Source organism: Rhinatrema bivittatum, chromosome 6 (genome assembly GCF_901001135.1).
Source record: "Rhinatrema bivittatum chromosome 6, aRhiBiv1.1, whole genome shotgun sequence".
Lineage (NCBI taxonomy): Eukaryota > Metazoa > Chordata > Amphibia > Gymnophiona > Rhinatrematidae > Rhinatrema > Rhinatrema bivittatum.
The window spans coordinates 183,018,790-183,042,294 of record NC_042620.1 but is presented as its reverse complement, the minus strand read 5'-3'; the positions used below and the strand labels follow the sequence as shown (position 1 = coordinate 183,042,294).

Here is a 23,505-nt window from a genome sequence, read left to right as displayed (position 1 = left end):
TCCTCTGGCAACAAATTCCAGAGTTTAATTGTGCGTTGAGTGAAAAAGAACTTTCTCTGATTAGTTTTAAATGTGCCACATGCTAACTTCATGGAGTGCCCCCTAGTCTATTATCTGAAAGAGTAAATAACAGATTCACATCTACCTGTTCTAGACCTCGCATGATTTTAAACACCTCTATCATATCCCCCCTCAGCCGTCTCTTCTCCAAGCTGAAAAGTCCTAACCTCTTTAGTCTTTCCTCATAGGGGAGCTGTTCCATTCCCCTTATCATTTGGTTGCATATGTAAGCAATTTTCTTTTTTGTGAGCTTTTAATTGTGCTAGATTACATGCTGGCTGTTTTAGTAAAATCTATGGGTATGAACCTTTTTCTATGCTGCAGCATGTCCAGCACTGGGTTCACTTTATCACTCTACACCATCATCTTCCCTTCTCCCTCCATTCCCATCTTGCATCATCAACTTCACTTCCCTCCTACCCCTTGCCATTACTGCCATTCCGCCCTCCTCCCCAACCCCTGGTATCACCACTTTCCCTTCCCTCCCCATCCTCTGGTATCATCACTTCTCCTTCTTTCCCTCCACCTCCTGCTATCAACATCTTCCTCTCCTCCCTCAGGATCATCTCTGTTGGGTAAACTGCATTCCTTACCTACTGCTGCTACAGCTTCTTCCTCTGCCAGCTTCCCATTGAAGTTGGAACCACTTGGGGCCCCTTAATCTCATGAGACCTGCTGGTTCCGTACAGTTCCAACTTTTAGCAGGAAGCCAGCAGAGGAGGAGGAGGAGGCGGCAGCAGATAGGAAGTGCTGGTGGGAGGCAATGTGCAGACTACAAGGAGGAAAACAGAAAGATGAAGACTCTGATGCTGGCACTTGTTTGGCGAGAAATACAAGGAAATAAATAAATAAACACAAACACTTAGCTGGTGAACCCATTTTTTCAACTGCTTGCAGACTTGAAATGACTGCTTATTTTTTACTTTTGTATTATGGAGTTGCTCTATCCTTCAGTGAGTGTGTGGGATGGGGCTATTCTATTAAGTAGTATTTTGTACTGATGATTGTGTTTTTATCTGTAATTTAATGTACTTTTTTATTTATTCCATTTTATTTCGCAATTTCCAATAGGTCAAAGCAGATTGCATCTTAAACAGTCACAATATTAAAAACATACAACACAAACATTATTTTAAAAATTAAATAAAAACTCAATCTTGAGTACACTTGACTAAATAGAAAGGCTTTCACTTTGGGTTCATGTTTGTGAAGTTAGACAATAAAAAAGTGTAAATGTAAACATTCTTAGTCATATTGGTGCTAATTCTCCAATCAGATATGATTCTGCTTTAATTTTAGGAAACAGTTAAAGGCTTTATTATTTGAATCGGCGTTTATGTCTAGTCAACCTTCTGCTTGATAGGCACCTTGCTAACATTTTCTGGCAAGTATTTGTTTTATTTTGATTTGGTTTTGTATTCTGCCTGCAGTGCATATACTGTTATATATATGTTTTCTTATTACACTGCCACTCTTTGTCAGCTTAGAGTCTCTGCAGGGTGTAGAGCTCCTTTTTCCGGACCGACTATTGTTGAATGTTTCTGAGCTCCCTATTGGATCTATTCTTGTTTTCCTCCTCTGTCTCTCTGTCTCCGTTCTCTTCCTATTGGTCCCTTGGCCAAAAGCAGTCTAGGACTGATTCATTTCTTGCCTCAGAATACCCTCCACTCACGGAACACAGACATAAGCTTGGATTCCTTCGACCCTACTCACACTTTAGAGGTGGGAAAACCTGATAAAAAGAATGAAGCCTTCAAACCCATCCACTAGACCAAATACCTTCCAAATCTCTGATTCTCATACCAGAATACATCTCCAAATATCTAGCCGATATTATCAATTGTTCCCTCTCACAAGAAATATACCCAGATGCTCTCAAAATGGGCACACTCAAACCCATACTCAAAAAAACCGAACCTGGATCCGGACGATCTTAACAACTATCGCCCTATATCAAATCTCCCGTTTGTAGCTAAGATCATGGAGAAAATTGTAAATAAACAACTTACAAATTATTTAGAAGACCATAATATTCTTCACCCATCACAATATGGTTTTCGAAAAGAACACAATACCGAAACACTCCTCATCTCACTCCTCGATCAAGTTTACATTGGCTTTGATAAGGACAATCATTTCTCTTAGCTCTCCTTGACATCTCTGCAGCTTTCAAAACGGTAAATCATAATACCCTTCTAAACCGGCTATCAGACATAGATATTACAGGAGCAGCCCTTAGTTGGTTCGACTCCTTCCTTAGCAATAGAGGCTATAAGGTTAAAATCAAGAACAAGGAATCCTCTCACACCAACGCCCCATTCAGAGTCCCCCAGGGCTCCTCCTTATCGCCTACTCTGTTCAATATTTACATTCTCCCTATCTGCCATTTACTCACAAACCTGAAACTCAAGTTCTATATCTATGCAGATGATGTTCAAATTTTAATCCCAATATCCAATTCACTCGAATCAACACTCAAAGTTATGGGACTCTCATCTGCAAACGATCAATCATCAACCTCTCAAGCCTCAATCTGGTGCTCAATACTTCCAAGACTGAACTATTACTAAATCACTCCAGAAGGCAGTTCCTTTCAACACCTGCTGCAGACTAATATACAAACATCCCACGCTAGAGATCTTGGAGTCATTATCGATAGTCACTTGAACCTAAAGCAATTCATAAAACATACCACAAAGGAATGCTTCTACAAGTTACAAGTACTCAAAAAACTCAAACCGCTCCTATTCCATTATGATTTTAGATCTGTCCTCCAAGCCATTCTGTTTACCAAAATCGACTACTGTAATTCCATTTTGCAAGGACTTCCCGGCCTCCACTGTAAAACCCCTCCAATTACTCCAAAATGCAACAGCGAGAATTTTGACGAATACCAATCGGAGAGCGCATATTTCTCCCATTCTAAAAGATCTTCATTGGCTCCCAGTTCAATTCAGGATTCTTCATAAATCACTTACAATTGTCCACAAATATATTCACCAGCAGACCCCCCTTGATCTGCTATACCCCCTCAAACTGCACTCAACAGCTAGATCTTTAAGGGATGCCTACAAGGGATCCTTACATGTACCATCTATCAAAGCTATACATCACTCAAACATCAGAGACCGGACATTCTCCATCACAGGTCCCCTCTATCTGGAACGCCATGCCTCCGGACCTCAGGCAGGAATCTTGTCTAATAACTTTTAAAAGAAATTAAAGACTTGGCTGTTTCTGCCGAGCCTTCACCGACACCAGTCCAACAGCCTGACTTATAACTGTTCTAGCTATTATGCATATAAACAAGGCGCTAAATCATGTATATAAATTATTATGAGGACGTTTACAAATTACCATGAGGACTGCCCCTTGCCTCCCTCATATACTCCAATGTATATTATACTCTTTCTTCGTACCCCTTCTTATTTTCCTACTCCAAGTTAACACATCCTTGTTATAATGTAACTTTATACTCCTTCAAACTGTCTCTATTTTTTTGGGTTGGTTATAGTTTCTACTTGTTCGATGTAAACCGAGTTGATTTGATTTGTATCAAGAAAGTCGGTATATAAAAAGCCTTTAAATAATAATAAATAAATTGTGGGGCTTTCAGTTGGAAAAAGGCTCTGGCAACTAACAGCTTTCCTGTACCCTCTACAAACTCCTAGAAGCATTGCTCTTTCAGCTCTATTTCCCATCCACTACTAGTCCCTACTATAGTATTCACTGGTAGCCACAAATTCTACTCCAGCTGCAGCTGTCTTCGTCTTATTACTGGACCTTCCAGAGACTCTAACAGCTTAACCAAGTTACAGTATGTATGGTTGTTCTTACTGCCTACAAGTCACAGGAGTGACCCCCATCCAGCAGACAGGCTCTCATTTACCCTGGCCCTGACGCTTGTGGTCATTGCTGCTGCTCCATGCAGCCCAGCCACCATCACTGCCTTCATTGCGGCAGAAAGCCTGTCTTGACACTGCCCTCGCGGCGGGGAAGACGCCGCCACCAGGAAGCCTTCTCCTTTGCGGTCTGGAGCCGCTGCCGCCGACTGTCCATCATGTGGCATGGAGCCACCACCTGAATTTTGTCTTTGCGGCCTGGCTGCCGCCGCTGGGGTCCTTCTACGTGACAGTGACGCCACTGTCTTCATCCGTGGCAGGAGACGCCATTGCCACGGGTTCCTCCTGGGCGGCGGGGAAGCCGCGGTCTTCCTGTTCATCTTCGTGGTCCAGTGCCGACACTGGGACGCTGCTGTCCTTTGTCCTACTCCCAGACCCTCTAGGTCCACGGCCATGCCTTCTCTCAACATTTAAAGGGCCAGCAGCGGGAAAAGCCCGCAGCCCACCGGAAGCCAGCTTCAGCTTGTTTCCCTGCTTCAGCCCTATAAAAGGGCTCACTTCAGTTCCTCGGGGCCTTCGACCCAGAATCTACAGTTGTCTGTGCTCCTCTTCGAGTCAAGGTCCTCCGTGGCCTTCACTTATTTCTTTCTTTCTTTCTTTATTTATTTATTTAGGACTCTTATATACCGATATTCTTGTAACAAGTTACAAATCACTTCGGTTTACATTATAACAAAAAACCTGTGCAAGAGAATGCATTACATTAAAACAAGGATGAGCAAAGTAAACTTGGATCAAGTAACATGGTTTAAACATGGGGGATTAACATGGGGATAACTGGAAGAGATCGACTGCATAATGCATAGATAGATAGATCTTCATTCCGTGTTCTGGGGTGTTCCTGGTCTCCTTGTCCTGAAGTTCCTGGTCTTGTCCTTCGTCAGAGCTCCTTCGTCGCCTGTTCCATGTCCTGATGTTCCGTGTTCCTGATGCTCCTGGTCCTGATGTCTTCATCTTTGCCTCTGCAACCAGTTCCCAGATTCCTTGCGTCCACCTTTCCTGGCGTGCCACCGTCATGGTCCATGACCAGCCCATGGGGGGGCTGTGTAGGGCGCTTCGTGGCACAAGGCCTGTCCTTCATGCCTACAGCACAAGTCTCCAGAAGGCCATTGTTTTTAAAGCCAAAGTCTTGAATCCTGAGTCTTGAATCCTGTCCCAGTCTTCAGAGTTCCTTCTGCCTGCTTCATCCATGCCCAAGACTCTGCCAGAACCTGCTCTGCTCTAGCGTGGTCTGCGACCAGCCACAGGCAGCTGTGTAGGGAACACCCTGGTGCAGGCCTCTACTGAATCTTTGACATGTTCCAGTCTCAAGTTCCACTTCTTCGCCTAGAGTCTGCTTCACATTCAGCGTAGTCCGTGACAGCCATGGGTGCCTGTGTAAGGTGTGCTGCGATGCAGTTCTCACCCAGTACCTTCGCCTGAGTCCTGAATTCTTGCCTGAGACCTCCAAGTAACCTGAATCCTTGTCTGAGTCTTCTGAGTAACCCGAGTCTTCGTCTGAGTCTTCCAAGCTTCATGAGTCTTCGTCCGAGTCTTCCAAGTTCCTGAGTTCCTGTCTCGCCTTGTTCCTGCCCTCAGCCTCTGTCTAGCCTCATGCACTCATCGTTCCCAAGTAGCGGGTCCGGAAGGGCTACCGAGTAGTCGGAGGGCTTCTCTTGTGACCAGCATTGTGTTGCTGGATCACACTGGTGCATGTAGGTCCAGTGGAAGGCTGACCCTGCCTTGTTCCTGCTCTGAAGTTCCTTGCCTTAGTTCCAGTCCTGCTTTGTTCCTGCTCCGCCCGTGCTTGCATGCTTTCACCTCCCACAAGATGATGGTGAATTTTCAAAGGACTGGAGGATGTCAAACTGTAGGCCAGCCAGATAAAGCTCATGTTGATATAAATTGGAGATCTTACTTGGGATATGTCACGTGGAGAAGTTTGGTAGACATATACTGGAATGTATTGGAGGAGTTGTTCATATGGCTTGATTCAGGGACTATCGTGCTATTACCATTAACACCTCTGACACAATGCTTCTTCAACAAGCAGTGCTATTATTATTAATTTTAATAATTCAGTTTAGAAAATCATTGTCATTAAAAATACTCCTTTTTTTACTTCTGTTTTTTTATTGCATGACTCATATGAAACTATAACAATTTTTGCAAAACCTCCTCTAATTAGCCACTTCTTATCATTGTGGATCTAAGTCAGGCAGGCTGCTACTGTGCTGACTGCCATCAGGAAACTGGGCTATTGCATGAAAATACGAATACAGTATTAAAAACTCATGCCACAGGAAAGGAGGTTTAAGAGACTAATTCACTATGGCTTTTCTTCCATTCTGTGACTAAGGGAAAAAAGCTTAATGCATCAAGTCCTATGTTTGTCACCTCAATTACAGATGCTCATCTCTTATTCCAAATCCATGTGAAAACAAAAGGGGGAAAAAATGAGACCTAAGAATAAGACCATAAGAGGGAAATGATGCGAAGAGGGTGAAATTGGTAGTCTGAAGGTCCCAGTTAGTACGTTACATTAATGACTCAAGTAAAAACAAAAACAAGTTTGCAAGGCAGATTTGTATTGGGTTATTATCTTTTCTTCTGTTTTTACTGGGGACAGCAATGATATGGAGGACTAGATAAACCTTGGGGCTTCAATATTATAGTAGACCTGTTATATGCATTAGAAGACAAAGCGGAATCTGTTAACACTTAACTTTCCTCCAAATAGCAGGGAGTGATGTGGTTAGTGCAGTTAGTATAGCTGTGTTTAAAAAGGATTGGATAAGTTCTTGGAGGAGAAGTCCATTACCTGCTATTAAGTTCACTTAGAGAATAGCCACTGCCATTAGCAATGGTAACATGGAATAGACTTAGTTTTTGGGTACTGCCAGGTTCTTATGGCCTGGATTGGCCACTGTTGGAAACAGGAATCCTGGGCTTGATGGACCCTTGGTCTGACCCAGTATGGCATTTTCTTATGTTCTTATTGTTCTTAAGTGTACCTAAAAATTAATTTTCACTGAGGCAATATCATGCTTCTTTTTTTTTTCTTTTTTTCCTCAAATTAAGGATCAATTTGGTGATCCAATTAATTTTTCTGAAGCAATTCCGCCCCTGCCCCCATACACACTACAAAAAATATGAACAAAATATTCATGGAGGTAGAAGTTAAATAATTTCAGAGAAAAACTCATCACTTTATGTAAAACATGAAAAAGATCTATTTCTGCAGTGCTTTCCCATTACTTACCCAACGCACCATCACTATTACAACTGAAAGAGGGAGCAAGTCTGGGCGGACAGAAAAATGACCCTTTTCTGGGCATGGCCCATGTGACATTGCCAGTTCCACCTATGACGATATAATCAGCACAAAATCGTGTCATAAGAACATTAGAACATAAAATATGCCATGCTATGTCAGATGAAGGTCCAATGAGCCCAGCATCCTGTCTCCGACACTGGACAGTTCCTCCAGGAACTTGTCCAAACCTCTTTTTAAACCTTGCTATGCTAATTGACTTGTCCACATCCTCTGGCGAGAGAATTCACAGTTTCATTGTGCACTGAATGAAAAAATACTTTCTACAATTTATTTGAAATCTGCTGGTTGTTAGTTTCATGGAAAGTCCCCTCCTTATAGTATTATTTGAAAGGCTACATAACTATCCCCTATTTATACATTCCACCCCAAACATGATTTTATAAATTCTAACACAGGGGTCCCCCAAACTTTTTGAAGAGAAGGGCCATGTAGGATGTTTTCAAATCACCAAGAAGACCAGGTGGCATGAGGATGGGAGAGGTCCTCCTCAGAGTTTGCTGAGCCAGAGTGAGGGAGGGAGAGCACCCATCAGAGTTGTCTGCTGAGAAAGGATCGAGGGGGGGGGGGGGGACTATGTCTGGCCCTTTCAGTGATTTGAAATGCTGGAGAAGAGGAAGGCAGGGAGCATAGTTCCCAGGGGTCTAGGAGTGTGGTTGATAGAGTGTCAATAATAATACATCTAGATTTCTCCAAAATTAGTAACTTTGCCCCCTGTCTTCCCCCTTTCTTCAATATCTGCCCTCCTAAGGCAGTAGGGGGAGCATGCAGGGTGGATGAATAGTGGGATGGAGTCAGGGCTGGTGGAAGCACAAGGCAGACTAGGTGGCCATCTACAGCACCATGGCCTTGGGGATGGCAATGGTGGCAATGGCATGTCCTTTTTCTCACCGTGCCAGCCCAGAAGATGACATGGTGTCCTGTGGCTCACAGCAGCAGGAAGAAAGATTTGCCATCTCCGCTGCTGCTGCTGCTGCCATCAGAAGGACTCGCCATCAGAAGGACGCAGTGGTCTGGGGGAGAAGCAGGTTGCAGTGTCGGATCAAAGGAGCCAGAGGCTCCCACCCCCACAGCCTGAAGGAGTAGTGCAGCCAGGGCCGTGGGAAGAAGCAAGAGGCCAACCTGTCACCCAAAGAAGGAATTGTCTCGTAGGCGTGGCAGATGAAGGAGGAGGCTGCTACTGCTGCCACCCTGGCTTGCGCCTCCAAGTTTCAGAGGGAGGAAAAAAGTGAATGAGTGGGAGAGAGTGTGTGTGTGACTAAAAGAGGGTGCGTACGTGTGTGTGTGCATGCATGAGTGAGAGAACAGGTGTATGTGTATGAGTGTATGCACTTTTCCACATTAAATTTCATCTACCACACAGACGCCTAGTCCCTAATCTCACAATGTCCATCTGCAGTTCCTTCATTAATCTGCTGTGGTTTAACAACTATGAATAATTTTGTGTCATATGAAATTTGATCCCCTTACTCACTGCTCTGTTTTCTAGATCATATGATTATGTTAGACAGCACAGGTCCCAATAACAGTCCCTGGGACACTCCACTATTGGCTTTTCTCTATTTGGAAGGCTAACCATGAGGTCCAACTCTCGTTTCCTTTCTTTTAACCAATTATCAATCCACAATAGAACACTGTCTCCTATCCCATGACTTTATAATATCCTGAAAAGTCTCTCATGAACTTTGCCAAATACCTTCTGAAAATCCAAATATATTAAATCAACTGGCTCACTTTTATCCACATTTGTATTTATACCTTAAAAAAACTCATATAGATTGGTAAGGCAAGACTTGCCTTTAATAAAATTAGGTTGACTCTTCCCCATTAAACTATGTCTATCTACATATATGGCCACCAATTTTGTTTTTATATGCAGCTTCTATTATTTTGCCTGGCACCAACATCAAGTTTACCAGTCTATAATGTCCTGGATCACCCCTGAATCTCTTTTTAAAAATTGGCATTATACTGGCCACCTTCCAGTCTTCAGGTACTGTGGCTGTTTTAAATGACTGGTTACAGATTACTAGCAACAGGTTTGCAATTTTGTGTTTGAGTTCTTTCAGATCTCTGGGGTGAATGCTATCCAGCATCTTTCCAAAATCCACAGGGCACCTTTTCCAGGCCAATCAGTACCTAACAGGTAAAGATTCTATAGATACCAGGGGCAGACTGAGTTCCAAAATCTCAATGCATGGATGAGATAATGTTACATGGAAGAGAGTTTTAGCTTTGTTAGGATCTGGGGAACCTTCTGGGGAAGGGGTCCTGTTCCTATGGGATGGGCTCTACATAAACCAGGGTTGGCCCTGCTGCTGGCACTAACATTTATAAAGGAGATAGAGCAGTTTTTGAACTAAATATTGAGGGGAAAGTCAGTAATTGCTCCGAAGTGAATGGTTTGGAAGGTAATATCTTTAACAATTAAGATAGAATATCCTGATAGAGAGGCTATGGTAATGGTTGAAGTAGCCCAAACAGATTTAAATAAAGAGCATACAGATATAATTGACTACAAGCTGCCTGTATCATCTGCAATAAGCAGGCTGGGAATATAAACAGAAATACAATAAAAAGCATACTTTAAAATGTCAATATGTAAACATCAGAAGTCTGAAATATAAGATTGAAGAGTTAGAAATTAAAGCACTTAATGATGATATAGACATAAAAGGTAATTCAGAGGACCTGATGGAGAGGAATAACCAGTGGGACACTGTGATACTATTTATTTATTTTATTTAAGTTATTTTAATATACCGATGCTCAAGACAAGTCTTATCGTACCAGTTTACAAGAAACTAGGGGAGAAACCAGTCTTTATTACTAGGGTATATAATTATATCAACATGACAGGGACAGATCAAAATTGGTAGAGGGGTGGCACTATATGTTAAGGATGGCATAGATTCAAGCAGGATAAAAGTTCTGCAGGAAACAAACGCACTCTGGAATCCTTATGTATAGAAATTCCGAGTGTGATGGGAAGAGTACATTAATGAGAGAATAGTACCTCTCACTTGGCTAGGATGAGGAAGCAGACTGTAAATGCTAACAGAGTTTAAACAGGCTAAAAAAAACTGGCAACAACAATAATAATGGGACATTTAAATTATGCAAGTATTGATTGAATAAATGTGACTTCAGGATATGGTAGGGAAGCAAAGTTCCTAGATGCCATAAATCTCTTCTTCATATAGCATCTGGCCATGGAACTAACAAGAGGGGGTACTACCTTTGATTTAGTTCTTAGTGGAATTTAAGACAAAGTGCAACGAGTAAATGTGATGGATTCCTCTTTGCAATAGTGATCATAATGCAATTAAAATTACATAATCACTGGTGGGCGGATTACTACGTAAATGCAGTAGCATTTTAACTTTTAAAAAGGAAAACTATGATAGAATGAGGAAATTAGTTAGAAAAAAAAACTAATCAGAGCAGTTTCCGAGGTTAAAGGTTTATATTTATTTATTTATTTATTTGAAGAGTTTTATATACCGTTATTCGGTTGAGCCATCATAACGGTTTACAATACCTTGTTTAAAAATGCAAAAATCAAAGAGTAAGAGATACAGTAACACACTCAAAAAAATTATCAAAAAAGGGTGTGTGTGACCAGGTCTGTAGAATTATCCTCAACAAAATGGTCCAAAACTAGGTATTAAACTCTTCAGTGTTCTAAAGACCTGGTCACAAACATCCTCTTTTGATAATTGTTTTAAAACAATTGGATACGCAGATAAATATACTCCATGCATTAAAAAGGGTTGAAAGAAAACCAACCAATGGCCAGCATGGTTTATGGTGAAGTGAAAGAGGCAATTAAAGCCAAAAGGGCATTTTTAAAAAAAAATGGAAAGCAGACCAAAGTGAGGAAAATAGGGAAGAGCATCAGCACTGGCAAGTTAGATTTAAAACAGTAATAAGGGAAACCTTTTTCAAGTACATTCAAAGCAAAAAACCTATGAGGGAGTCAGATGGATTGCTAGATGACTAAGGGGTAAAAGGGGTGCTCAGGGAGAACAAAGAAATAGCAGAAAAATTGAATTAATTTAATGGGGAAGATGTTGGATCTATATTCACCAACAACACAACAGTTGTTGAGAATAAGTACGAGACCGGACGGTCCTAACCTCGAAATTGGTATAAGGGACAGAAAGATGATGTGAATGGTATACAAGATTTAAAAAGTTCACATAATCTGCTCAGTTGCAAAATACGGAACTGTATTTTTGCACTTTATTGTGTCGGTAGACACCGTGGAATTTGATCATCTTTTGGCTCCTGATGAAGCTGTTTACAGCGAAACTCCGGCCGAAGTAGAGCCCTCCTTTGTGACATCAAGTAAAAACATTTAAGTTCAGCTTTGCTATACCGTCTAGTTTACATTGCAGTGAATGTGTATTCATTAACCCATTGAGGCGTTTCATGAAGATTTTTTGAATTTAATTTCAAAAGTAACTGCAAGTGATTGAGAAGACCGAGCGCTCTCCTGATTTCAGGAGAGATGATGACTGGCTTGCTGATGCAGTTTACTTAAATATTTATATATACAAAAAATTAAAAAAAAACAGCAAAAATTAATAAAAAGATTTAAGTGAGCAATTTTTTGACACTTACACAATTGGTTTCCCCTTTTCTCTTTGGATCTATATTCCCACCAGAAATAATCTTTGATGATGATGATTGAGCAACTAAAGAAAATATATGTAATAAAGACAGATATAATAGATCAATTTGACAAACTCAAATGTATCAGATCACCAGGACTGGAAGGTATTCACCCCAGAGTTCTGAAAGAACGTAAAGATGAAGATGCAGACGTCTTACTAGTTATCTGTAACAGCCACAGTTCCTATAAAACTGAAGGGTAATCAATGTAAACACCAATCCAGGAAACAATAGATTGGTGAGTCTGACATCAATGCTTGTCTTCCTATCTCAGGACAGACATAGCAGAACTAGAAAATATGTAGAAGAGGGTGACATAAATGATAAATGGGGATGGAACATCTCTCCTATGATGAGAGGCTAGTCAGGCGAGGTTTCTTTAGCTTGGAAAAAGAGGAAAAAATGTTATTAAATCATGGCCTGGGATGGAACAGATAAATAAAGGATGGTTATTTACCCCTTTCAAATAATACTATAATGACTTAACGAGGGGACACTCCATGAAACTAACAAACCAGCCAGATTTCAAAACAGATCGTAGAGAGTACTTTTTCACTCTGTGCACCACCATAGTAACATAGTGAATGAGAGCAGAAAAAGACCAAGATGATCCATTTAGTCTGCCCAGCAAGCCTTCTATTAAGGGGTAATAGCAACTGCTGCTCCATTAAGGCTGCCAGCAAGTCCTTCCGTTAAAGGTAGTAGCAACTGCCGCACCGTGCAGGCTTCCTCCAAGCCTTCTGTTAAGGCCAGTAGCAACAGCCATTCTGTGCAGGCTACCCCTAAGCCTTCTGTTAAGGTTACTAACAACTGCCACTCTGTACAGGCTACCTCTAAGCGTTCTAAAAAGGGTAGTAGCAACTGTCGATCAATGCTAGCTACCATCAAGCCTTCTGTTAAGGGTAGTAAAAGAGGCTACCTCCAAGTCTTCTGTTAAGGAGTAGTAGCAATTGTCACTCCATTGAGGCTATCCTCAAGCAGAAATGTAAACTTTAGATGTAATAGGAAAAGTGGACCTCTTATTCTATTCTCTAGCCAGCAGGGATCCTGTGTTCATCCCATGGTCCTTTTGAATTCCATTACCGTGCTTGCTTCACCCACCTCTTCCAGGAGGGTATTCTATACATCCACCACCCTTTCTGTGAAGAAATATTTCCTGAGTCTTCCTCCTTGAAGATTCATATCGTGACCCCTAGTTTTATAGCTTCCTTTTCATCAGAAAAGATTTAATTTTTGTACATCATTAATTTCTTTCAGATATTTGAAGGTCTGTATCAAATCTCCTTGTCTCTTCTCTTCTCTCCTTAAGGGGCCTTCACTCTTATCACATATAGCTTTTCGTACCGACTCCACACCATTTTGGTTGCTTTATCTGGACCACTTTAATCTGTCCTTATCTTTTTTGAGATCCAGTCTCCAGAACTGAACACAGTATTCTAGGTGGGGTTTCACCAAGGATCTGTACAGGGGCATTTTCACCTCCTTTTTCTTGCTGGTTAGGCTTCTTTCAATGCATCCCTGTGGCCTTAAACACAAGCTTGTCACAATACTTCACCATCAGATCACTAGACACTATCACCCCAAGGTCTTTCTCCTAGTTCTTGCACATCAGTCTTTTGCCCCCTCAACATATACAACTCAAGCTGTGGAATCTGTTGCCAATGCATTGAAATCCTCAGCTTAGTGTGCAGCGATGGTCAAAAAGCAAATTGAATGTCAGGAATGATCCTAAGAGGAATGCAGAATAAAATGGAAAATATCATATTGCCTCCATATCAAGCCATGGTGTGACTGCACCTTGAGTATTGTGTGCAGTTCTGGTCCCCCCATCTTAAAAAAAGACATAGCGGAACTAGAAAAGGTGCTGAGAAGAGCAACAAAAATGATAAAGGGAAGAAAGCAGCTCTCCTGTGATGAGAGGCTACATAGGTTAGGGCTCTTCAAGCTTAGAAAAAGAGACCACTGAGAGGGGACATGATAGAAGTTTTATAAATTCATGAGTAGGGTTAGAATGGGTGAATAAAGGATAGTTACCCCTTTCAAATTATATTAAAACAAGGGGATGTTCCATGAAATTATCAACTAGAAATTATAGAAACTACTTTTTTATCCAAAGTATAATCAAGCTATAGAAACCTGTCGCCAGAAGACTTGGTCAAGTCAACCAGCACAGAGGGTTTTAAAAGAAGCTTGGACAAGATCCTAGCAGAAAAGTCAACACATTATTAGCCAGGTGGATTAGGAAAGCCATTTCTATCCCTGGGAGTGGAGTACCCAAAATACAGATCTTTTTTTTTTTGGATCTGCTGGTACTTGGTGACTGGGCTAGATACTGTCAGAAATAGGATGTTGGGTCAATGCACCTTGGTCTGACCTGGCATGGCCACTTTTTTATGCTGTTGATGTAAAGCAGAGCAACTCTGAATGTCCAGAAAAGGACAATGAGGCTCAACATATAATGTAATGAGCCTAATATAGGTATGTGCCAGAGGAGAAGAGGCTGGCCTAAAGCTCTAAATAAGGAGGGGGTTTTTTTTAGCTTTTCTGAGATACACAGGGTCTCTCAACATCCTTTTTCAAACACAATATATAATTATTCTGCTTGTCCAATGTGACGAATACGTTAGGTCATAAATATTTCTGAGTGCTGAACAGGGATGAATGAAGCCCTTTAAAAAGTTAACGCAGAAAAGCAACACAGGTCTAGGGAAAATCATTAAGCTTATGTCATGTTAATATTAAGATCATATTAATTTGTTTTAAATATTGTTAGAGCAAAAGACAAAAAATAGTATAAATGTACTTTATAAGATCTTTTGAAAGGACTTTGATACAGTGCTGCATGTATGAATAACATAAAATAAGTCACCTCCATTGGAAACAGAGCAAAAGGTATACAAATTGATTAGAAACCTGGTGGATTAGAAAGAAAAGGAAAATGACACAGGTTCTGACTAGTATATTGCACTGGGACCTCTGCTTTTCTTGTCAAGTCTATGCAAGAAGAATAGAATTTTGATCTCTTGGTGAGTGGAATATTCTGATTGTCTATGTCTGAAGGTTCAGGCATATAAAGATCCACAACTGGGGCTTGGGCATGCCTTGTGCTGGGCCCTTAGTGGCACAGAAATGCTAGGAAGAGCAACAGCTGCAGCCATAGCAACAGTGGTGCTGAGCCCTTCCTTACTATTACTACTTCTACTACTAGTACTAACATTTCTATAGCGCTATACGACATACACAGCACAGTACAAACATACAAAAAGACAACCCTGCTCAATAGAGCTTACAGTCTAATAAGACAAACATACAGGACAAGAAGACTTGGTTAAAAGAAACAAAAGTTAGTCAAGGGCTACATGCAGACAATCAGGCATAAGATTTAAAAGGCAGTTTCAAAAAGGTGGGTCTTAGATGGGATTTAAACATGGCAAGCGAGGGAGCAGGACGCACCCAATTCAGGAAGACTATTCCAAGCACAATCCTTCCTCAAAAGACAACTGCCTGCAGTTACACTACCTGGAGAAACACATGACCAGGTGAACAGTTGTAATGCCTGCTAGGGGTGTGCATTTGTTTTCGACGTATTGGCAATCCGCAACGTATATGTCCCTATTCGTTGTATTCGTGGGGTCACAAAACGTATGGCGAACCCCCACGAATATAACGTATCTAATGAATAAACCCCCCACTCTTCTGAGCCCCCAAGACTTACCAAAAGTTCCTGGTGGTCCAGCTGGGGTCCTGGCGCGATCTCCTGCACTCGCGTCGGCTGCCGGTATTCAAAATGGCACCGATAGCCTTTGCCCTCACTATGTCACAGGGGCTACCGGTGCCGTTGGTCAGCCCCTGTCACATGGTAGGAGCAATGGTGCCATCTTGTGCTCCTACCATGTGACAGGGGCCGACCAACGGCACCGGTAGCCCCTGTGACATAGTGAGAGCAAAGGCTATCGGCGCCATTTTGAATACCGGCAGCCGACGGCCCGAGTGCAGGAGATCGCGCCAGGACCCCTGCTGGACCACCAGGGTCTTTTGGTAAGTCTTGGGGAAGGGGGGTCAGGAGGGTGGGGAGTTGCAGTTAATTAAATTTAAAGGGTTGGGATGGGGGTTTTTTTTGGGAAACTAATACATACGTAACTAATGAACGGATCGGGGTCCCCCGAGAACGGATGCAACGGATTTGGGTCCCCACGAATACGAATACCGAATGGGAAAAATCCGTCCCTGCTGCACATCCCTAATGCCTGCTGCAAAGAAGTATTGGACTGACGACTTAGCAGATACTAAAGTAACTGGAATATGCAGGGTTATGTGTGCCAAGTGATTCCACATTCTTGAATATTTTACAGTCTCAGTGTTAAGGACTTGTACCATTGCTCAGGATTCTGTATAATTTGTTATGGTGGAGAGAGTGGCTCTATTTTTTTGGGATGGAGGGCCAGAGCCAGGCAATTTGGCGCCTATGACCAAGTGAAAAACTGCGTCCTTACCCATTACACACAACAAGACACCACGAGTTGGGAGACTCTAGTAAATGTTTGTACAACAATGTCCAGAGCTGGTGCAAGTGCCCTAAGGGAATTTTACAGACTTGCACCTCACCCCCACCCCCATTACGCTCTCCCCACACACACAATTAAAAATTATGCATTTATAGTAACAGTTTTTTCATGAAAAAGGATATTCAAAGTACAGTCTTCTCAGGTAAAAATATTACTTACAATACAAATATTATATTTATAGGCACTGCTGTGGCACTAACCAGAAAACCCTGCAAAAAAGCAAATGACACTTAGAACTTTAACACATCTTGGGCATTTGGCTTGCTCCTCAGAAAGCCATGGGAAAACAGAGTTACAATACAATAAGAACATAAGACTTGCCATACTGGGTCAGACCAAAGGTCCATTCCGCGCATCTCCTCCTCTTGCTAGACCCCACCGACGAGGCTGCCGCTTCTGTGGGACACCACAACACAGCGCAGCTACTCCTTTTTCTAAGGCCTACACCGGTGCGCGTTTACTTTTCTTCCTAAACTCCGTCGGCTATGCTTCCAGTTCTGGTAGAACTACGCTCCTTTTGACGGCTGCAGTGGGCAACATTTTCCCTCTGCACTAGCGGCGCTATGGCGCCCTTCAAATAGCAGCGCCTATGGCTGAGGCCATATGTATGCTACGGCTCTGTGGAAGGCAGGGAATTGGGAGGAGGAGGCACCTGACCAACATAGACTACACTTATTTCTGAGTGTGCTAGTTTCTATGATCATGAACAGTGCAGTCACACTATTGAATATAGCCAACTATCTTAATTAGTTTGCTGGCTAACTATAGTCACCTAACTTTAGGACAGCTCTTTGACTCGACCGGACTTAGCCAGCTAAGTAATCCAGCAAACTATAAATATCAGAGTTAGCCGGCTAACTCAACTCCTCCCAGTTATGCCCCTGAACTGCCCCTAACTTATCCAGCTACATTCTAGCTGCCTAACTTATTAGCCGGCTAGAAGTTAGCCGAAAAAAGGATGAATATAGCTGGGTAAGCCATTTAGAAGGATAACTATTTTGTTATCTGTCTAAATGGCTTTTGAATATGGACCTCAAGTTCTTTGTTTCCTGTTCTCGGGGGAAATTTAATAATATAATAATCAACATGTCAGGGACAATATAAAGTGAAGGTAAAAAATTCAAACAGCAAGAACATAACCCTGTCAGGAGATTTCAGCTGATAAGGTCTCATTAACTGATGAGTGGCATGATGTGCCACAGTAACACTTCTTCCTCCTTCTATCAGCTACCATAGCTTAAATGTTACTCACCTTTTCTCTTTTTCTTGATTCCTTTCACATTGTCTACCTCTGAACAATTTCTTCTTACTCACACCTTATATGCCTATCTGCCTCTTATTCTCTTTTCCTCTGCTTATATTTACTGTTTCTCTGACTTTTCTCCCTATGGGTCAGACGTATGTAAGGATGATTTCCATTTTGACTATATGGGTTATATCTTTCGTAATTCTGGTCCTTTATATCTGTGTAACAATTTCTCCCCTTTGTAGTTTTACTTTTCTTTCTTCCCTTTAATTTAGGTCTATATGTGTCTTTCCCTCACAGGCAGGGCGATACTGTAAAGTGCGCTCGGCTGAGCGCACTATTATAACCGTGATTGGACGCTCATTTTCGCGTGCGTCCACTACCCCTTATACAGTAAGAGGTTTAGCACATCGAAAAAGCGCGTCCCAAACCCCCCCCCCCCCCCAACACTAAAAGCGCTCATCACATGCAAATGCTTGTTGATGAGGCTATTAGTAATTCGCCCAGGATACTGAAAAAAAATGTGCGGCTGATCTGCACATTTTACACTCAGAAATTAACGCCTGCCCAATTTCTGAGCGGCCCAAAAACGTGTACAGAAAAGCAGAAGATACTGCTTTTCTGTACACCCTCTGACTTAATAGCCTAGTGATATTAAGTCAAAGGAACCAAAAATGTTAAAAAGAAAATTTTTTTTAAATGTGCCGCCCGACCAGGTTAGGAATACGGACACTCAGTTTTACCGGCATCCGTTTTCCTAACTCACTGACAGCCACCTTTCCTGGGCCAAGGAGGCACTAGGCATGCATAATCGTCCCTAGCGCCTCCTTTTAGCGTGACCCCTCAGTTAAATACAGTATCGTGCGCCCAGGAGGTGACTAGGCGCACGTTGGGAGAGCGGGCGCTCAGTGTTGAGCCCCCGTTTTCCCGTGGAGCTTACAGGATCAGCCTGAGTCTGTGCACCTATTTAATTTCTTTCTCTCTGCCCCTTTTCCTCCCTCACAAAATGTTTTCACTCCTATTTTTCCTCACTCTCTCCATGCTGATCTATGTTTGCTCTTGTTTTCTCTCTCTCTCTCTCTCTCCCTCTCTGCTGCTTTCTCTGGGCACTAGCACTTTCATCTATCTCCCCCCTCTGGGATTTTACGTGTCACTTGCAGGAGTGCTTGTCCGCTTTCTCAGCAGCAACAGAGCCCCGTGGCTCTAACAAACCTCGTTTAATTGGGAGGAAGCCAGGAGGGTTTGAAAGAACTGAAATATCTACGAAACTCCTTTTATCAGGCATAATTTAAACTCTGCATGGAAAAAAACTCCTATAGGTATAAAGAAAAGTCAACTTCCCTCCTGCTGTGAGCACTCCCCCCTCTCCCCCCAGCCCAGGCAGGCTCCTGTGAGATTCCAGCTTTTCATTTTTCTAAAAGTGTCAAAGTAGATTTGTGCTCTGTGGCTGGGTGAAGAGAAAAGGAATGCAGATCTCTCACAGCCTCTCCATGAGGACGGCAGTTTACGAGAAATAGAAGCTGGCAGTTGCTTTGCTTGGGGAGCCATCAGAAAATCTTAAATCTTCAAAACAGCTTGACAGCCTGGACAGAAATGATCCCCTTTTAACTGGCCTTATACAGACAAAGGCCCAGAGCCCAGGAAACATTTCAGAGCATTAGAGAGGTCCAGCACATATAACATTAAAAAAGATTTTCTGTTCTGGGGAAAATATTTATGGCCAAATAGAGCTTAAATATTTTTAAAGAAGGAGGGCAGGAAGGGGGTGAGACAGACAGAACATGTGTGCTTGACTTTGTGAGGGAGAGATTGTGCATTAGGGAAGGAGTGTTTAATGATCAATAAGGGGGAACTGGCTTAAGAGGGTATGATGCTTAGCACTGAAAAGTAGACATGGTAAGATGTTATAAGTAATACCAAGGCCAGCATTGGTGGGGGCTGGGAGCAGCCAGGGCAGCTACCCTGGGCTGCCATGCCACAGATGGCTCTGCTGCTGCAGCAGAGTAAATAGGATGGAGTATTTCTTGTAGGAAAGATGGGTTATCATTGGATACACAAGCAGAATATAAATATGGCAAGGTCAGTACAGTCCTAATGAGCTGGAACTGTATGGCCCCCTCTATGGCAAAGATTAATAGTAAGTTAAGGGTATACAAGACAACACACCATCGGGAAGCTGGTACAGCTGAGGTGGCAGAGTGCTGAAGAAATCATGAAGAAGGGCATTTCCAGCAGAAACACGGTCTCGAGGAAAACATTTCAACATTCTTGTTGCAAGATCCTCAGCTCCCAGAATTCTGTCCAGCCTGGGAAATCAAAAACAGACAGGGTCACTGAATCTCCTGTCTCTTCCATGAAGGAGGACTATTTGTTACTCAAGGCAAAGACATGTTTGAAATAATTATTGAAAGCATAAGGGTACTAAATAACTTTATGACTTTAAAATTGTTGGATAAATGACAACAGAAAATTATTTCCACTCAAACAAAAAATGGCTAAACTTTAACCTTTGCAATTTATCAACCCTGGAGGGGAGGGAGAGAGTTGCCTAGCAACCTGGGACATGTTAATCACTTTTTGTGTATGTGATCCATTATCTGAGTAAGTTCCTTTCCCTGTGTTATGCATTCCATTTAGTTTTCTTCCATACAAGTATACTGTTAAGTTTTCTCTTGTTTTATCTTAAGCTTTGTAGCAAATTTGTAAGTTGCAACTTCCAGCTGAAGACTCCAAGTTCTTCAAAGCAATAACTGTTAGTTTTGGGTAGAAATACATGTTTGTTCTGGCATGTAACATGGCAACTATAATTACAACACAACAGAAGTATTCAGCGTTAACATTATCAGTTAGGGATAAAAAAACATTTTGTGGAATCAGTCTTGGCAAGAATATATAATAAACACTTAAGAGTTATGAGCATCTATTCAGGTACTGAAACAAGGTGAGATTTTAGTTTACTGTGGTAACAACTTAGCTGGAGCATAATGACAAATTAATGTGGGGAGATGTGGACTAGAATAGCTGGCTTGACTCGTCCGTATCCAGAAAATTCAGTATCATTCAGGAAAGGCATTCAGATGTCATGATATACAATTATTCTCTGAATAAATGGGTGGTGAACTTCTACATGGATATGGTGTTCCATATTTTTATAAACCAGTCAGATTCCCCTGGAAGGATAACCTATTCCATTTAGCCACCATCAACAACTGACTTCCAGGAAAAGACAAGTGACTAAATTATCTTTTTATTTTAAAAAGACTTTGATAGAAGGGGAGTCACTCATTTGGGAGCTCATTTGGTAATGATCAGGAGGGCTAAGAAGGGTGGATGATTTAGTTTTGTTTATATTGTATGAGCTTTTTGGGATAGATCAGGATTTCTTTCTTAATGCCATTCAGTGAAAGATATGAGTAGGGGGATATAAGAAGGGTTAGGACTGTATTGATAGTAGAATTGTATTTTACTGTATTAATTATATGTTTATGGCATTGGCATTCAATATGTTGTAATTTTATGTTGTAAGCCTCTTGGAATCCATTTTGAAAAAACTATGGAACACATTTGAGAATAGAATAGAATAGAGTCACATTAAAGAACTTGCTTTCAAATGCAGCTAACTTAAGCATAGAATTTACTTGAAAAATATGCAAAAAATGTATTTTTAAAAAATCTTATTAACATACAGAAGAAAACTAGGTTATGAAAAGTATCCATTCCCAGTATATACCACTTCCCCTGTAAAGTTAAAGATAACTTACCTGTCCCATATAATCCTGAACTGCTGGGGTTTACTGGGTAGGAACCACTCTAGAAAAGAAAAAGAAAAGAATAAAACATGTAATATGAATATGAATAATATCATACAATGAGATCTGTGTGCATTGCTTATTGAGAGGAGGGATCAGTGAGTACACTACTGAATTATGATTCAGTAGAAGTTCTCTGTTATGAAGTGTGATGCAGTACGACCTGGCCCGGGGCAGAAACAGCCGGGACACAGAAAAGCAGAAGCTGGCGGTACCAAACCTAGCCACCGGAGGGCGCTGAGGAAGGTAGCAGAGACTACACTTCCCAGGTTCCCTGAACCGACACCTGACCCCTGGCTGGAGGATGAGCAGGAACAGGTGGAGGAAATTGGGACTGATCCCTATGACTCAGCAGAGTCTATGGAAGCTGAGGAAGAGGGCGTGCCACCGTGGTGGAGCTGGCCACAAAAGCCCGGCTCCTCAGAGTCTCTGGAGGATGAGATGGAGGTAAGCTGGGGAGAGGAAAGCTCCAGCTGTTCCTCTATGGAGCTGGAATAACCAGGAGGTTGGGGGATGGTAAATCCTAGGTTTAGACAAGGAGGTTTAAGAAATGTTGAAAGGATATTATGGTTCAAATGCTGTTTAACTCTAAGCTTGCTAAGGAGGACCTAAGCAGTTAGGCTTGGGGGTTTGTACAGTCAAGCAGGCATTGTTGCAGGGCTGCAGCCGGTGAGGCTACAGGACTCCATTAAACCCTTTTTGTGATAAAAGCCTTTTTCTCTGTGTACTGTTTGGGAGTGCCAGGACTACGCCTGGCACTCTGACTAGAGAATGTGAGGAGTTTATAGCAGCGCTGTGCATGAGCTGTGCAAGTGGACGGGACGTGGCATAGGAGCGAAGCCAGAGGCCTGAAGCCCAGCAAAGCCCCACAGCATGCTGAGCGGATGGGGGTGATCGTGACAGAAGTCATGACTCCCCTTTTCCCTTGACTCTTGTTCTTATCTTGGAAACGTCACCTTACTTCCCTGTGCCTCCAGGACCCAGCTGGAAACAAGCCCTTTGTCTTAATCTGTCCTTCATAGTAAGGTAAATTAATTGCATTTATTTATCAAGCAGTGTTTGGGTTATGATATGCTAGAGCACCAACCAATTATTTTATGATGCCAGTAGGTTTATGCTAATTAGTGATAAAATAAAACTTAGGGGTAATTCTTGAAATGTTTAGAGGATAATTTTCCAAAGATTTTAGCTAAACAACAGAAAAATTGGCTCTTCCCAGCTAATTTTCTTTCCTTGAGTCCCACAGATCAGTCCAGATGAATGGGTTTTTCACCCCTACCAGCAGATGGAGACATAGAAGAAAAGCTTTACTGTACTTTTGGTACATAAGACAGTGTGCCACCTGAGGTTTCTCAGTATAAATTGTAACCAAGCTAAGAACAAACAGATTATTCCCCTTATTGTTGAGGAAGGGAAAAATAAAACAATCGGTAATCACAGTTCCAACTGAAGGATCCCTTCCAACAAGAGGAATTTGAAAGCCAAAGAAAACAATCATCTGACCTACCGTATTTTTCGCTCCATAAGACGCACCTGACCATAAGACGCACCTAGGATTCAGAGGGGGGAAATTAAAAAAAAAAAATTGTGCTAAACCGGCTCTGCGTCTGGGCGTCTTATGGAGCAAATTAGGGGAGTGCATAGCTTTTTTTCTTCTCCCCATTTTGTTTTCGGGTCTGGGGAGGGCCATTTCGGTCCACTCCCCAGATCAGAAAACTTTTCTTTCTCTGGGAACCCCCCCCATTCCAACCCTTTAAATTAACAACCTCCACCCCCCTGACCCCCCAAGACCTGCCGAATTAATTTCCTGCAACCCCCCACCCTCCTGACCCCCCCCAAGACCTGCCAAACGTCCCTGGTGGTCCAGCGGGGGTCCAGGAGCGGTCCGGGAACGATCTCCTGGGCGTGAGCCGTCGGCTGCCAGTAAACAAAA

The 23,505-nt window shown here is 42.2% G+C and overlaps 1 protein-coding gene across 1 annotated transcript in view; it reads right to left on the bottom strand.

Annotated features, from left to right (window-relative positions):
- Positions 1-23,505, bottom strand: part of CDK15 (cyclin dependent kinase 15) — a 226,406-nt gene that overhangs the window by 61,005 nt on the left and 141,896 nt on the right. Inside the window, exons 12-13 of the mRNA XM_029606275.1 lie at positions 21,525-21,573; positions 19,930-20,069 (exon numbers count right to left, since the gene is read on the bottom strand). Of these exons, the coding sequence (XP_029462135.1) occupies positions 19,930-20,069; positions 21,525-21,573 (189 nt within the window). The remainder of the gene's footprint in view (positions 1-19,929; positions 20,070-21,524; positions 21,574-23,505) is intronic.